This window comes from Mercenaria mercenaria, unplaced genomic scaffold (assembly GCF_021730395.1).
Source record: "Mercenaria mercenaria strain notata unplaced genomic scaffold, MADL_Memer_1 contig_4630, whole genome shotgun sequence".
Lineage (NCBI taxonomy): Eukaryota > Metazoa > Mollusca > Bivalvia > Venerida > Veneridae > Mercenaria > Mercenaria mercenaria.
This window is the reverse complement of record NW_026462875.1, coordinates 58,355-76,293: the sequence shown is the minus strand read 5'-3', so window position 1 is coordinate 76,293 and position 17,939 is coordinate 58,355. Positions and strand designations below refer to the sequence as shown.

Genomic DNA, 17,939 nt, shown 5'->3' with positions numbered 1-17,939 from the left:
GCTGTACCAATTATACAAGACCCCGGCCTCTTATATTATATCAGTCCGTTATGGAATAATAACTGGCGATTCATAGAAATTCTTCCTCTGACATAAAAAGCTGGAAAGTCGACAAATAAATAAAAACAACAACAATTATAGTAAACTTTATATATTTCCTCTGTATATTTTAAATCTACTGTTACATGTATATTGTCCTTTATAATACCTATGTCATACATTAACATGATTAACAAGTTTAAATCATTTATAAAGAATAGTGAATGAAAATAGATACATGTAGTAATCAGCACGCTATGATAATGCCAAAGAAGTTGAAATAGGCATCTGTCCCTTATACTTTATAATGAACACGATTCATTAAAGAAATGAATACAAGAACCTTGATTTCATTCTTTGTTTTTCAATTTCATATCTATATTTTTATATAAGGTATAAATCAGTGAATTCTCACAGGCTAAACTTAAACAAAATATTACAGTAAACTCCTGTTACAGAGAACTCCGCGGGACCAGAAACACGTTTACATTGTAGCGTTAAAGTTTTTGATAAACATATCTATATGAATCCAGCTGCTTAAAACATTAGTTGTATACTAGCAAACTGATCGATATATATAATTATTGGATTGAACATGCTTTAGAACTTATCAGTTGTCTTTGTATATTTGTAAAAGGTATACTTTTGCAATTTATTTCATTAACGTAGTATTTGATTGTTTATTTTGTATAAACATGCAATATATTAAAGACATACCCCATCATTGCTAACGGATTGTTTTATAGAAAAACAGATGTCTCTATAACATAAAAAGTTATGTTATGTTGAAACTGATTTTTAAATAGGACGATTTGCCGAAATATTTAACACTACAGGTGTAATTTGTCTTGCACAATAATTATCATGTTATTTTCAGATATCATAAATATTTATCAAATAATTGTACAAAAATGTATAAAATTATAAATTTTTCCATGGTCAAAAGCCTGTAGCAAATAAACTACAATGTAGCCATGTCATCGAGATAAAATAATTGTACCAAATTAAACCCTACGAGGAATGCCGCAATACGATATGCAAGTATTTAACAACTAATTCACAATTATTCTTTCTTTATTCATTGTAATTCTTGATTACATATTTTTGCATGACGTAGTAGTTAATTAATGTATTATATTTCAGAAGACCTTAAACAACATTCCAATGATGTTTTAAAATTTGTTTTATGAATCAAAATTGTTAAATCCTGGTATAGATTCTGAAAATATTTTTTCCGAGTTTGCTATATCCTACGTTATTTCAATGTATTTTAACTTAGGGATAAGAAAATGGGTTCCTGAAATCCAATAATTCTCTCTTACATGGAAAAAACAGGGCTAAATTTGAGGCATCTTAATTGTTCCTTTTAACAAACAATTCTCTATATCATACCGTATTCTGTGCAGGTGTAGTTTACTGTATTCGGTATTGAACAAATTTTCTTTCTGTATTAAAAACTGTACATGAAATTACGATATTGAAAAGTCACTTTAAACGTCAGTTAATATCCTATATGTCATCTGAATATGATGATTATAACTGAGTTGTGCAGAATGCAGAGTTATTTACAAAATGATAGAAAACAGTCGATTGCTTTGATGGCAAAATCATTAAAACACGGTAACCATTTATATCTTGTTAAATAATACAGTCATCTCCTTTTAGAAGTGCAGTAAGATGTCATTTGCAGCAGAAAAAAATATTGACTTCGGGTAGAGCCAATTGCCGGTCAATATTAATTTTTCTGGTCCAGATCACAACATACTGTGCAACTGCAAAATCCATAAACTTTTGTAGTAGGATAGTAGTATGTATAAGATGCTTTGTAATACATTTAAAAATATCTAACCAACCGTTATTGTTCTAACAGCACAATAGTAATCGGGTTCACTCTTGTTCTGGTCCCTCAATGTGGTCCGAAGTGAACTCCAAAATCTTTTTCAATGTTAGCAAAGCTATGATATCAGTGGAGACATCATTTATCTGTTGTGTCGAGTAATTCACCACAGGAAAAATATACATTTCAGGAACACCAAATATCTCCTCTGCCATCTTGACAATATCTCTAATGTGACTACAGGTGAAGACCTTTTGTACACTTTTCATCACATTTGTACAAAGCTTATCAATCTTTGTCAAAACGATCACAGTAGGAATATCTAGAAATAAGGAAGATATATTAATAATTGCATGCTCACTTTTAAATTGCATTTAAAGGGTAAGGAATGCCTTATAATAAGTTTATTTCATATAAAAGTCATCCTCAAGCTGAAAGTTTTTTTTTTGTTGTTTTTTTTTTCAAATCGGACCACTATTGAAACAGATATGGCAGTTTGAAGTTTAAGAAACTGGCTGATCATGGAGGCAGCTATTTTAGTTTCTGTTTATGACATCATTAACACACTGCTGAATTCTTTATTTAGCGAACAGCCGTATAAATAGATAAAGTCCATATGTTGCTTGATTGCAAGATGTAAAACATGATAATTTCTTTCATTATAGATGGAAAAAGTAGCCGAATTTATTTACAAAAATCAGAAAATACAGTTCAAGTATGTATTAAGAAATTAATAAATTCGCCATTTCGTTTCTTGTTGCCATGGAAACAAATTGGCCGCCATTTTGATCAAATGGGTAAATGCTCAACACTTCATTACCGACACAATTAACATTAGAACAACATTGCATTTCCATTTAAGTTACCATGCACCTCCAACGTCAATATTTTTTTAAACTGACATGAACATTAAATACCGGGTAACATTAACATTTTCATGCAGCATTTTTTTGAGTTCATGTGAGAACCATAATCCCAGCAATAACTTACTTTGTACGCGGGCAGCCCGAATCGCATTTACAATCTTATTCTTATAGTCAGACGATATATTTTCTACTTGAGTGCACGGGAAAACAATAGCAAAGCAATGCGATCTCTCCAGATCACTTGGATTTTTTATGTAGTGCTCGTCTTCTTCTGATATATGTGAATCTTCTTGGAACTGGAACATAGCATTTTTAAAACATAATTAAAATACTTGCTTTTTCAACTAGTGTTTGGTCTCTTCGGTCGAACATATTGCTTGAACTGTGTTACTAATCCATTGAAAAATGTTTACAATGTTTATATTATTTGATTGATAGGAAATATTTGTCAAAATGATGAAGACAGATACTAGTAATTTGCTTTTCTAATAGTATACACATTGTTGTGTTTTCTTCCTCATCTAGAGATGTTATTAAAAACGATAATACTTCATAGGCGGCTTCTTCATTTTTAATCCTTTTAGAGTGTTCATATTAATGTATCAGTACTTTAAGATTAAACCAAAAACCACATCAGGGATATATGATGTTGAATTTGATGCATCTGTATATAAGCATTGACCGGCGTTTAAAAAATCAAGTTTCATTTAGCACAAGGATTGTACAATATCAGAATACTATTTAATATCAACTATAACTTATTGCTTGAAGTGCGATTTTTTATGCTCTAATACATCAAGGCCTTCGAGTTGTTTATCGTCTAGTTTACCACCGTTGTTTATCGCAGAACATACAGAGCTTGATTTCCTCCTTTGTTTTACTGGAAATCAGATCAATCCATGTTAGAATGCTTGTTTTATCTATTACCTTATAGCCTGCCCTTATATGTCCTTTCATCAAAAGGGACATGTCCACTGGATGAAGGCCTGTGAGTTTATCAGCCAGAATTCCCATGGTATCACATAATCGAAAACGTCCCCGCACTGCTACACTATCATAACGCATGAACTTTAATAGAAAGGTAGAAAATCGTGAAAGGTTTATGTGTAATATAACTAACACTAATCTTTAGTTGTATACGTTTTATAGGTACAAGGCAGATACATATTAAATCAATTTATCGAATGTCACCTACCTTGCTGTTAAGAACGAAATAAATCGAAACAAGCTAAGATAGAAAATTGTTGAAAATTATGTAAAAAATTGAAGTCAATGTTTTTGAAAATGCCAGAGGAGTAAATATCGGAAAGTGTCAACTTAAATATTTTTGTTCAGCAGTTTTGTTCTGCAAGATGATTGTACCAGTGATATTTACAGCGGTTGTAACACTTCGTGTATCTGATCCACTGTCTGCCTTCCGTATTAGCCTTGTTGATTCAGCACTGAGAAATGTGTTGACTAATGATGATTTTCCAGCCGACACAGGACCAGCCAACATAATGCATGGTTTATTTATACCATGCATTGGTATGTTTTTAATTTCTTTGTTGAGGGTGGTCTTAAACTAAAATTAAAGATCATTTTCTTCTGTATTTAATCATATTTAATGTGCCATAACTAATTATGCTTTGTAATGAACATTTGAAAAACATATTGTCAAACACTAATAAAATAAAAACCAGAAAAACAAACTAACCAATATACTTTACAATGTAAAAGGTATTTATAAATGACACCAGCGCCTGTTTAATAGGATGTGTGACCTATTTGCCCCCGAGCCAGTCATTACGTAATAAAGTATGCATGAATTATGACTCCCCAAAGTTTCTCAAAGGTTATTGACTGACTGATTTAATAAATGTCAGATTTTTAAAGTCTTTCAAGAAAGATTTAAGATAATGTGACACTTAGGTAGTAAAAAGGGTTATTCATAATAATCATCACGTATATTGTTACTATATAAACTAGGAATTACATATTTTTCATTTCTTAAAAATTAGCGCGGGCTATATCTTTTTGAGATTATCTGTGCGTACATTCAATTCTATTCAATTTCGATTTATTGCATAAAGCTTATAAATGCAATACTTACAGCATGTGAAAGTATTGAGTACTAAGAGTGCATAATAATTTTCAGAAGAGACCATAAACTAATATATCAATAAACGACAATTTTTTCACAATGTTGTCGGAAAACTTATAATATTTTCACTCTAAGGCGTCCCTTTAACATGTGATCGATGTTTTTATACTTAAGTATCGAACAATTAACATGTATTCAGGAAAAGATACTGTAAATCAAATACAAGTAAATACTAAATCACTGTCACATTATCCTATATATCTTTCATCATTTGTTGTTGATTAAAAAAAAAAAAAAAAAATATATATATATATATATATATATATATATATATATATATATATATATATATATATATATATATATATATAGTGTATTTAAGTGTCGTTCATTAAACATGTTACAGTTTTCAAAATGCTCTTGATATAGACGCAATCACCGAGAAGATTATTATCTGTGTAATAAAAAAAACCTGACCACCCCTAATCCCCTTATAAAAAGGTGTTGATACGCAATAAACCTGCAGAAAACTGTTAATCGGTAATAAACAATTATCAAAAAGTGCTTTAATATGGCTGTTTCAGAGGCTCCGAAATCAATTTACTCAAAATGTTGCATTATATAAATTCTTTATAACATTTATATGTGGTTAAAACTTAATCTGAGGGCATGTAATTATGCGAATCTTTAAAATACGAGACAGTGGCTATATCCTTTTTAGAAAGAAATATATATATATTGCTGCAAAGTGCATATTGTCTTATGAGTTTTTAACAAGCAGTAAAATATAGACCATTTAATATATACTCTAGCTTCTTTTCTAATTGTGTAAATTTCACTCATAAATGTTGTTATGACTTTCCTTTCTTCTCTCTTTCTACCTTTCTTTCTTTTTTCTTTCTGCATGCAGTAAGAATTACTAATACAACAATACAATACAATATTTCCTTATTTCGCCAAGGATACATTTCAGTAACTACAGACTATATAATAGATATAACAGATTGAACACTTATCAATAATAATACTGTTTTGTAACCATCAGCTCTCTGTATCATAGTCACTTCGGTCGAGTTCGTGAGTTTCCGCGCGAGTTCGGAAATACCACGGGCACGAGCAATAAAGAAAGTTTACAAAAAATTACCAACTTTTAAACGTCCAGGGAAGCACGAAGACATTAAAATTATTTAAAAATAAAAACATATATATATATAAATGATTGTCTGTAGAATACATCAATAGGATAATAAATATTCTCAAATTATGAATAAAGTGGCTAAAGGGGAAATAATAAAATACGTATCACAGTTTTTTGCCTATTTTATTCAGTAACTATAAGCCGTAAACTGAGACTGATAGTGATGTTTTTAATCGCCAAGGGAAGCGTCAATTCCTTTTTTTTCAGATATATAATATTTTTGTAAATTCTTTGTAAAGAGAAAAGAATGATTAACACTTCAATAGGATAATAAAAATTGTGTGTTCATTCTAATAAAACAATATTTGTTCAAACTTTTTTCCTTTTGTTTCTATTGGAAAATACCAACCAGATAAAAATCGATATCACCCAGCCAGGTGATTTCAAGGGGGATAATTTTACCGATAAGGTCACGCTGATCATGAATTTAGTTGAACTTATTACCTGGTTTTGATATGGTATGTATGGTAGTTCCAGTCTATAGGAGTTGAAGCTTAACATCATCAGATGTGTGCTATCATTTCTAAACATTGTATTATTTGAAATATACAGAATGATGTTCAGAACGTTACAAAAAAAATGAAAATCACTGATGCTCACGATTCGCTAACGCAAGACAGCATCTTACACCATACAAAAGCCATCAAGCATAGTTTATTAGGAAGTTTAAGAAATCATCCCTTCAGGAATATGCCCGATTTCAGTACGCAAGATTTAAAGAAGTAGGCACATCTCATTGTCATATTTTTGACTCGCACACAATTTCTGTTATCATCAAAATTATTTAGTGCCCAATACAAATAAGTTTAACTGTTGGATATCAGAGAAAACATTTTCTTGTCATTAGTATTGTTTCTTAAGTAAAAGTTTAGATATGCGGAGAATATAGGAGAATACCTGAGATGTCCATTCAAGTCGGAAATCAGGATTGCGCCATTTGTCTGAAAGAAGAAAGGTTAAAACAGAGAAATCGTTCACTTGAACATATTGACAACAATATTCAACAACTTTTGATAATTGGAAAACGTTATCTTGAAGGCGATGGGGTGAACCGTTGATGCGGCAAAAATCAACCACAATAACTATCAGCTACAGAAGTTATACATGTATAATATTTTTATTAGTATAGTGAATCTCAACGTATCACAATTTTTATGATTGCGAGGAAGGCAAATATTTTTTACTGACATCACATCTGTCATGTAATATTAGACGATGAAGCATTGTTATCTTCAGTTACCTGAATTGCTATTGCCTATACATGTATTTGATATATATGGCACATTTACTTGAGATACAATTCTATCATTTTCTTTAAGGTAAATATAATTTATTTCTATTCTATTTCCTTACCTGATGAACACCTGTTTCCCATGGTGTGTGTCAAAAGTAATCCCTTATAACTGGAAGCTTTGGAACAGTGGAGATACCACCTATAAGGTAAAGCTTTTTTTTTAAATGTCCAAAAGTCGGGAATATATTTAAGGCCTGTGCAAATTTTAAAGCAAGTTTCACCGACAGGATCAATCATATCATTTGAATATCAATTTACATTATAAAGGGCGTATACCAATATGTAATCATCCACTAGCGCGTTTTAATTAAGTGTAAACCTGTCACTCATACTCGTTGTTAGGTTTCATTCGTTACATTAGAGCAAATGTTTAATCATTTGACGCGTATCATATCAGTGTACACAATCTAAAAGAAATTTAACCATCATTGTACATAAGCAATCGTGTAACTCCTACGTTTTTAGTCATCTCATAGTTTTATGAATATCTATACAGTTTGCAAAATGTGCTGGTTTGTTATGTCAAATATAAGGTCTTTTTTACGTTGGATCGTATGGTGGTGGTATTACTTCGCAAGTAGATGTTGTGGTTGGAATTGTGTCCGCACGGTAACTAAATATTATCTTCCATTTTACGTGGAGTGTATTTTTTTTTTGTATAATTCTAATGCAACATGTATTGAAGTATATTGTTTGCGTATTGTTTTATGTTTTCATATTCTAGATCAGTATTTGTTTTGTATAGGAAGGCTGATTGAAAGCACTTTATGTTATCTCTTTGTGTGCGATAAACATCTACAATATTTAAAACTGACCATCATCTTTTATTTTAATTAATTATAGTCAAACATAGAACAAATTGCTTAAATATTGATTTCCTATTTACATCTCATTAATTTTACATATACCGAACAGACAATAGATTGTGCAAGTCTGAAGTGTATGCTAAAGCGGGTCCGAGCCGTCAAGTGATGTCTAGTTCTGACCTAGGAAACATACATTTGGTATTTTTTCAATATAGCATGGATACTAGTTTTAACAGAAATACATTTGTGATAATATTTAGTAATACATGTACATATGCACTTTCAATAACCATTTACATATGTGTAACTCAGATGTAAAAAAAATAGTTTGTTTGATATTATAATATTTAATTTGATGTGATAAATAGAACATATTTTAAAGATGTGTTTGAAAATAAAGATATTTTATTGCAGTTGGAATGTCTCTCTGTTTGTTAATCCACTCCTTTTGGGATCAACCTATTTGATTTGTAGTTCCTTAGAATGACCTTATCAAAATTTGATTTTGAAAAAAAAATACCATCCGCTCGCACGTATAGATTTTTTATTGTGCTGCTTATCAGTACCAGCAAAATCAGTAAAAGGAATGTTAACACAACAAGTGAAACTCGTGGGTAAACATGACAAGACAAATGACTACACAAATGAAGCATGTTTCACAAAGAATAAAGAAAGTTTGATTGGAACTAAGAGTTATATCACGCGTTCAATATAATCTGTTGTAAGCATGCAATTTTGTACAAATTCTTCAGATAATTGAAGTAATAAATCTGTATAAGGCATTTAGGAATACTAACAGTTATTGTAAATAAAAAATCTGTAAAATTATACAAATGTATCACGATATTCAAAGATGGAATGGTCAAATATATATATTTATGTTTCAGTTCATGTAAGTCTTAAATGTTTAATGCTACACAAACTAAAAAATATGTTCTTCTCGCATTATGTCAAAATATACATCGCATAAGTCAGAATATCATCATGATTGCATTGTCCGATAAACAGTAACTTCTGAGAATAAATGGTGTCATATTTAACACTATAGCATCTACGTTACCAATTCATGAAAACCAGGATTTTCAAAAACCGCAATCCATTTCAGTGGCTCTCTGAGTACAACAGCGGTCAACATTCTTGCACGCTATGTAGGGCCGGGCTACCTCTACCTAATAATATGACCTATTATGGTAATTATCTTAGCAAACAATTTTATGACAACGAGTCAATTTGAGCTGATTTGCAAAATGTGTGCCCCCTCCCCCCATCTGAAAATGCTTCCTACGGTCATGCTATCGTTATTTATCCAGCTTACTTACATAACGCTAGTTCATAAGTGTAAAAAAATGTAAAGGTATTTCACATACAATATCAAAGGCAAATTGACCATAACGAAAATATTAACGAAGCGGTATTAATTTCCTACGTACAATTAGTGAAACAATTCTGAAAAAAACAAAAAAACAAAAAAAAAAAAAAAACGCCCAAAAACAGAGATCCTGGCTTACTCATAATTATGCTTAATAAGTTTACAAAGTTTATATATCTACTACAGCAAAAAATTAAGCAGTTGCCTATCAAGGTTCAGTTTAACCCAGATTTTGTTACGGTGACTTTGACTTTGATCATAATGTAAGAAAAATATCTTCTTATAACGATAAGAATAAGATTGCCAACCGCTACTGTAGATTTCTCACCGAAACTATTCCTATTTATATTGCAATCTCAGCGCTAATGCTTTTCAATACTAACACTGCTTATTGGTATAAATGTCTAAAAGGCGTAATTCAACGCCATCTAGCGTAACGCCAAACAATATGTTTGACGACGACACGTCTTTGCGTTCTAAGCGTTGACGGTAAACAGCTTGTGTGCCGAAAATTTCATTTCGCATCCATCTTTTCGTCATATTTAAACAATAAAACATCTACTTGTAGGTCAGAAAAAGAGTGAAATAACTAATACTAATATAACTAATGTCTACTTTAATATAGTTTCTGATATATTTCTTTTTCATCAAAGCTAGAATTAACACCTCGAAGCAAAAAAATATATATTTATTTATGTTTAGAGTAAAATTATGGCTAAGATTTTGTTATCATTTGGCCGTTTTCATATCTAAAACTCATTGTTTTTATCAGCATTTGTATGTTTTTCTTTTTTCTTTTTTTTTCAAATTTTAATAAAGCGACTATTATAGCTGGACATAGCAGCTAAATCGCTGTCATTTTCAACTTTAGCTTGAAACAAAACCGGGTGATATGATTAAACTGAAGCATAGAATATTAAAGATAGGTGCCGTTTTCAAACTTTTACGCAACAATTTAGAACCCGGGGCCATCGAAACATGATCGCTCAGCGACACTATAAAATATATTTCAAAAAAAAAAAAAAAAAAAGAAAATTGATATGAATAAACGGAGGGGGTAGTGATAGCAATGTGCTTTCGCATTTTAATAATTAATGCTTACTTCGTTTTTTTTTTTTATTTTAATAATGTTTTACGGCTTTTTGTTTCATACATAAAATGATACAAGTTTATCATTTTAACACAAAAAAAACGGTCGGGCTAAAAGTTATTTCAACATCGACATACAGTCATTCCCAAAATGTTAACCTCCATCTTTTTAAATGAACATTTTAAACTATGGATAACAAATATGTGCAATTCAGATTTTAGAATAATTCCCGTTTTGAAAACTTGAAATACAACTGACCCTTAGAAAATAGTTTCTTGTCTAATTCATCCATTCCTTCGCCCGTTAATCGAGCGGTCATAGGTTTGGTGTCCGGTACACTGATTTTATCCCTGACTAATATTTTTCGATGGGACAGTTGAAAAAGTTACTGTAGACAAAGAGTTTAGTGCTTGTAAAAGATACAAATGTTGACGAAAACGGGCGTAAAACCCTAACAACAATCAATTGTTATTCCTAGCTAATTTTGACTTTTAAGTTGATCGAAATATGCACAGTCAAAACGACATGAAGTTAACGCCAGACATTAATTATTGCATTTATGCATTTGATAACCATTAATTGTGTTGGATTTACGCCGTTTCTCAACAAACTTCAATTTTGTCAGGCCGTTCTCTCAACACAACTTGTCTTTATAGTTTCTAATCAGTAGACACTCTCCGTAAGAAATTGACAACTTTCACACTTCATGGAACGCTGTAGCCAGTCAGGCACGAACTAACATCACCGGTTTCCAGGGAAAATTGTATTTTACTATTTATGAAACAGTTGAAACGGAATGGAACCAAATTAATTTATAATGCAACAAGCCGTTCAATTAGGGCTGCAAACAAATCCTACAAATAGTCAATGTGAACTTTGTTGAAAAAAAAAAAAAAAAAAAAACGCGAAAAAAAAAAGACGTGACGTTTGAATTGCGCTTTAACTTCCCGTTTTTCATAGCATCGTAGCTTGAGTTTTATAGCCATATTTTATTCAAACACATTTCAGGAACTTTTTCAGAAAATCAAAAAAAAAAAAAAAATAATAATAATAGATCAGCTTTTACAATTATTTAACAATGTTATCAAAGACGCAACTTTTTGAAATTCCCAATCATTACGCCTTCTTTACCTGAAGATATCAAACCTTGTATTTATTATTATAATTTAATCAAAGACAGTGGTATATCGTAACTTTTACTTACGATCTTTTTACTGCATAATATTTGTATATAACAGCATATAAATTGCAATCTTATAATGTTGTAACTGGCAGATACAAGTTTGGCTCCAGCGAGCTGACAACATATGGGTCGTAAGTACCCGATAACATCTTTTATTATTCTTGCATACCAGACGGGGATTTCCGGTATTTTTACCGGTGCTGGAAAAATCCATCTTACACCCTGGAGTGTAAGATGACTCTCGTGCTTTAAATGACGTATTACAAACTACATATATATAGAAGATTTATGTAGTTATTTATATTTTATTTCGGAAAACGGAACAAAAATCCAATACCTTGACAGTTCCTCTTTGTTCCTGATAGTTTATTTCTCATTTCAAAACACGTTTTTTTATCAAAAATTCATAACGTTACGCTGGAACTGATAAAACAAAACCGGAACTAAACATTGTTATTTGTCTTTGAAACGTCATGACGTCTTTCCTGTTTACGGACGACGTTGGTTTCCCGCGCTTTGTTTAAATACGCAGCTATAAGAAATAGTTCTAAAAAGAAAGCCGTTCGACTGATTTTATTTTTATTATTATATCTTTATATCGGTATGCAAGAAAAAGATTCTGTCACTGGTTATAGGTGCAGATGGGAATATCCGGCTCTTGGGTAACTGTTCAGGCAGTAACTCGGTAGGAATCTCGTTATAGCCTGGAAATTCCCATCTACACCTACAACCAGTGAAAAAATCTTATATTATCAGAGTGTCATCTTTCTGTGACAGTTGTAGCTTTTAAAAGCAACTTACCAAACTTTTGGCATGGCAAATTTTAATATCAACATAATTATTTAGATATAATTTAGCTATAATGTTGACTATGTTTCAGAAATCTAATACTTATGTCTAACATGGTCTAGAATTGCAATATTTTATATTTTCACAGAATAAAATTTACCTACTTGATCCAGAAAATGGGAATATCACAAACCAGTTCACCGACGCTTTTCGTCTATTTGTTGACAGTAGAATCAAAACGAAGTGTGTCCACACGTCTAAAGAATGCGTAAAAGATTATCCAATAGCTTTATTGTGCAGACGACAAACAGACAGAGCAGAAGAGGATATTGGCTCCGTATTAAAACATCTACATACGGGTACATACATTGATTCGCTTATATAAATGTACTTGTTAATTATTCCACAATCTATAGATACGTGTGTATGTTTTTAATGGAGCATATCAGCTGACAGTAAATTATCAATTATTGATAAAACTTGCTTTATAAGTAAACTACATGTACAGAAAACAATAAACATAACGCTAAATTACTTGATTGTTTATTCTTAAAATATTTCAGATGAGTTATACGGACAAACTGTCGTTATCTGCATGCATGTTATCACCGATACTAGATACAAACCATCGACACCGACATGGAGAAGTATCACTAAATTTAAAGAACTTGGAATCGTGGTAGACTTTGGATTTATTGCTAGAAATTCCTTCAAAAAGATTTATGCTTGCAACTACAAAGGCAGCATAGACTCTGAGAATGCTTTTAATAACTTTGTTCGGAAGATGGGCAATGCCCAAGAAGGTAGTTATTACAATTCGTTCTAAGAAAGTTATTTAGTTAGAACACCATCGCGATTTCGTAAGATAGTCTGCCTTTTTAAATTCTGAAACATAATTGAAAAAAATTCAGATGTCTGTGTTTAATGTGCTCTTATTCAGAATACTACACAAAGATATTGTTTTATATTCTAGCACAAAAATGCCGTTCTTATCACTTTTCGGTGGTGTTTTGACAGGAGAGAAAACTTGTGTTAACAGAGAGATTCTCGTGCTCATGTGCTGTTTTAAAACACCTTTTTTATATATGCGCGTTCCGTGGCAAAGCGTAAACGTATTACGCTCCTAATATGAACAATTCCAAAGGAAATGACGTCAGCGTGAAAAAAGCAATGCAGATATTCCCGCGAATTTCATGGCGTTGTGGAACAATATATCTGCTTCAACGAATAGCGTTAACGCATGTTAATTTTGTGTTATAACATCTCCAGAACCCTTCGGGATTCTGCAGATGTTATTACACGAAAAACCATGCTTTATCCTGACATAAAATATTTAAGCTTGAAATACGTCTAAGTATATGTATTTTTACATACACGTGCTGCAGTCATGAATATCTTTTTTTTTTTTTTTTTTGAACCTTCCTTGAGTTCTTCCTAAAAGTGATTAGAATACGTACGTATATACAGTTGAAAGTTCATATACTCTGTACAGGGGTCTGAACGAGATACCCATTTTCCAGTCAAATGTATTCATTTTCTTAGATGCCTAATATTGTAAATTCATTGTAAATAACTCATCATTAACACTATAAGCTGTGACAATTTTCCTATTTAATAGACCAGTCTTCTGAAAATCAGAAGACACACCAAAAATATCCGATAGAAAAATACCAGAGGCATTGCATTTATATCAAGTAACGTTTAGACCAATACGTCTAAATATAAACTTGATCAGTTTGGTAACAGAAAGCTTTTAGACGCTCGTATGTTATAGCTATCAGGATTGACATATGTCTAAATCTTGATCATAAACATACGTATATTCATCATAATGGTTTTACGCAGACTTCCTCCGTAATATTATCAAAGACACTTTGGTATGGCAGATGCTCTTAAAATCAATCGAGCCCAGGAAAAAGAAACGATGCTTGTCTTGCTAATCACTCTGGTGCTTGAGCTCAAAGTCGGAGCCTATAGGATCACCAAATGTTTCTTAATTCAGTTTTATCCCATAGCGCTACTTTATATTTTTTGATTCTGGCAGCAAACCAAAATTCTATTTCACACAAGGGAGACCACCGATTACCGAGATGTATTGATTCCTTGCTTACGATTAAGAGTGTTTCATGTCTATGTGTGTCACTCACATTCGTACGAGTTAGTTATGCTACACTTAACTTAAATGTCATTGAAGAATCATCACCTAAGATTTTTATTATTATTCATTAAATATATTCAACATTTATAGACATAACTGATATATGTTTAGCCAATTATATCTGCTTAAGACGTACAAGAATAGTAATATATCATCATCCTGTCTTTCAGTATGAATAATGTCGACACTCCTTAGCGGGATTCGTAGACATGTGGATTAAAATGTCTATATGTCGGTCCAGAAGTCAACAAGAGAAACTTTTACTTCAATAAATATCTAATCTAACAAAACTTGGAAATGTGTTTAAGTACATCTTTTGTTTAGCAAACACCAGGTTCTAATAAAATTTTATGAAAAGGTATGATATACAAGAATGTATAATGACCTAACGTTAAACAATTTCATCAGGAAAAGTTAATATGAGCCAGATAGATATGATGCATGTCAAAAGGAAGTTGACAGTTATCGTACTGTTCATGTTACTCATGCAACCTATCTATAAATACATCTGTTTTGTTTAAGTTTTATGAAAACAAAAATCAATTAAATTATTTTGGAGATAAAAAATAATTCTTAAAATTATTTGCTAGTTAATGAATGTCTGTCACTGAATGATGAAATTCGAACTACATATATCCTTGATATTTCGGTAAAACTTATATAAAGAAAACAGTCTATAAATAAAAAAGAACCTGTTTTCTTTGATCCTATATGGCAGACAATTTTATGTTGTAATGATATACATGTATGTACTTGATATCCGGCTAACTGTGTTCTATACTTATTCCTGTGTTTACTAGATACTTTGCTTTTGATTGCTTTTAAAATTCTAGTACATGTACGTACAATTTTATTTCTAGATTCATTTAAAGTAGCTCTAACTTTCAAAAATTGTGCTTGTGCTAGAATAGAATATGGAACAACATTTCCTCTAAAGTTTTGGAGGAGTCAATGGAAAAAGATAATGCATGTAATCTGACGTTATTTATGTTTCTATTGAAACATACATACATACATGATACATACATACAAGTGGACTATATATTGATTATTTTGTTTATTCAAACAATGGGATTTAACTCATGCGGAACTAAACTCGAATGCGAAAGACCATAAATTGTACAAAATTAAATAATTACATTAAAGAGTTTTAATTACGCCATTACAATAAACTTAATTTTGAAAACAATCTTTGTTTCACGTCTTGCCCCGTAAACATCCAAAATATCAATATCAATGTTTACGGTTTATCTTTTCAAACAGATTCATATGTAATTTAGGCATGAAATAAAATTAAAATTTTGTTATTTATTTGTTGATATATGTTCTTGTTGTTTTATTTTAAAAGAAAGATAGTACTGTAGAACTTGGGTAGTGTCTTTTCAGCACCACCACTCACTGTACGACACTCTTATAGCAAGTATGAATTGCAAGCAGTCACAAAATTACTAACCAATACTGCTCATGCAAAAACAGACTTGCAATGCACTAGCTGAAATTCGCAATCAACGCTGATAACGTGCGTGGACAAGAAACCAGAAGATATAATCTTAGCTGCCTAAAATGACACTACTTCATTAAACTACATCACTTTCGGCTTGCAAAAGTCATTCTCAGAAGCATGTGCATTTATTAAATTAACTAAACTATAAAAACACTGTTCTTTGTGAATGCCTCACAATGAAAGGTGCCAATAAGTGATTGTTAACTGGTCAAACCTGTAAGCAGTACACAGAAGACTAAACGCCCAACGAGTGCTATCCTTCATACGGATGACAGTTAGTGCAGGCATATGGTGAAAAAAAATCGTGCTATTTGTGGGAAAAGCACCAAACGTGGTAAAAAGCGAGAATATGGTGTCTTTAATTCAAAAGTAAAAGAAAATTTGAAAAAAAAAATCAGAATGGCCAAATTATTCAAAATGGCCGCCATTCATAAAAAATATGAAGAAAAGAAAGGATCAAGCATACTCAATAAATATTTTAGCCACCTACTCTGTGTTTTAATCATGTTTATGCAAATACTGAACAAAGAAACTTTTATGAATAAATTTCAGCTATTTACTGTTTTTCTTTACTATACAATTACAGGACTTACATCCCTTTGTTGCCGTTTCGCTATTTATACCACAGACAGCTTGATCTGTTAAATTTCTTTGCAGAATGTTAAAACAATCAAAAAGATCGACAAGAATAATAGTCTGAATCCAAATGACAAAAGAAAATTGTAATAAAGATATTATTCGAACATTTTCTGACGCATACTGTAGAGAATACAACTTAATGTTCTTACTAAAGTTCTTCATGTGTATTGTAATTTAGTTTGGTTTCGCCACATAAATTGAAATAAACATCTTTCCATATATATTCCAAAATGAATATGGACTTCTTTTCTACTATGTAGTAATTTTTCCATAGAACATATCATGTTCGTTAATTATTTATAATTTCAAAGATGCAGGAAATCAAAGTGATCCCAAACCCTATTAAGGAATGAATCATTTAATTTCTGTAAAATATTTAACAAAAGTAGACAAGATAATTTAAATAGAATGTATATATTGCTTTATTTTAATGTGACTTTTAAATCATCAAAGTCCGCACACGCCCTAACCAAGGATGAAATTCAAACAGAGAAAGTCACATTCAAAGAATGCAGCCACCTATATAACATTCCAAACATTCCTTGATCTACTTTTTATGTAAAAATGTGTTATATACAAAGACTAGATACATATATAAGAAATCTAACAGTGCCCAAATTAAATAACAAGAGAGCTATGATGGCCATATATCGCTCACCCGAGTTTCACTAACAAAAACTAGGTGAGTAGGTCATGATGAAGATTACTCAAATAACTACTGAAATCTGTATAAGAATTAATCTGGCAGTCCGAATTTCTTTGCTGTACATGTAGCTTCAATAATAAGAAAGTTTGTCAGAAGTTTAGGGTTAAGAATATTAAAGATGAGTATTGAAATTAGTATCAAAAAGTAAAACGTGGTCCTAATTTTTATGCTATACCTTCAAAAACAATAAAGTAAGTCAGTAGATCATAATTAGGACAATTTAAGATGATTATTGAAATCTGTATCAAACATTATACTTGTGGTCCAAATTTCGTTGCCACTGCTTCAAAAACAAATGTCTATGTAAAACAAGGGACCACCCGGGCGTGGCCTGTACTGACCCCAGGGTCATGATTTGAACAATCTTGGTAGAGAACC

The 17,939-nt window shown here is 31.3% G+C and overlaps 2 protein-coding genes across 3 annotated transcripts; one reads left to right on the top strand and one right to left on the bottom strand.

The window, feature by feature from the left end:
• Positions 1-1,095: 1,095 nt before the first annotated feature.
• Positions 1,096-7,533, bottom strand: LOC128554009 (interferon-induced protein 44-like). Its single transcript, XM_053535214.1, has 6 exons — positions 7,377-7,533; positions 6,921-6,964; positions 4,118-4,306; positions 3,670-3,810; positions 2,867-3,038; positions 1,096-2,198 (listed from the first exon to the last, which is right to left on the bottom strand). Exons 1-6 carry the CDS (start codon positions 7,396-7,398, stop codon positions 1,927-1,929), a joined length of 840 nt encoding a protein of 279 aa, XP_053391189.1. The 5' UTR covers positions 7,399-7,533; the 3' UTR covers positions 1,096-1,926.
• Positions 7,534-7,714: 181 nt separating this feature from the next.
• Positions 7,715-16,033, top strand: LOC128554008 (uncharacterized). Of its 2 annotated transcripts, XM_053535212.1 has the most exons (4): positions 7,715-7,926; positions 12,703-12,913; positions 13,118-13,357; positions 14,883-16,033. In XM_053535212.1, the coding sequence occupies exons 1-4, from the start codon at positions 7,798-7,800 to the stop codon at positions 14,885-14,887; spliced, it is 585 nt and encodes a 194-aa protein (XP_053391187.1). In that variant the 5' UTR covers positions 7,715-7,797; the 3' UTR covers positions 14,888-16,033. The 2 variants fall into 2 exon arrangements, with proteins under 2 accessions (XP_053391187.1, XP_053391186.1); XM_053535211.1 differs by lacking the exon at positions 14,883-16,033 and having other exon boundaries at positions 13,118-13,940.
• The last annotated feature ends 1,906 nt before the right edge of the window (positions 16,034-17,939 follow it).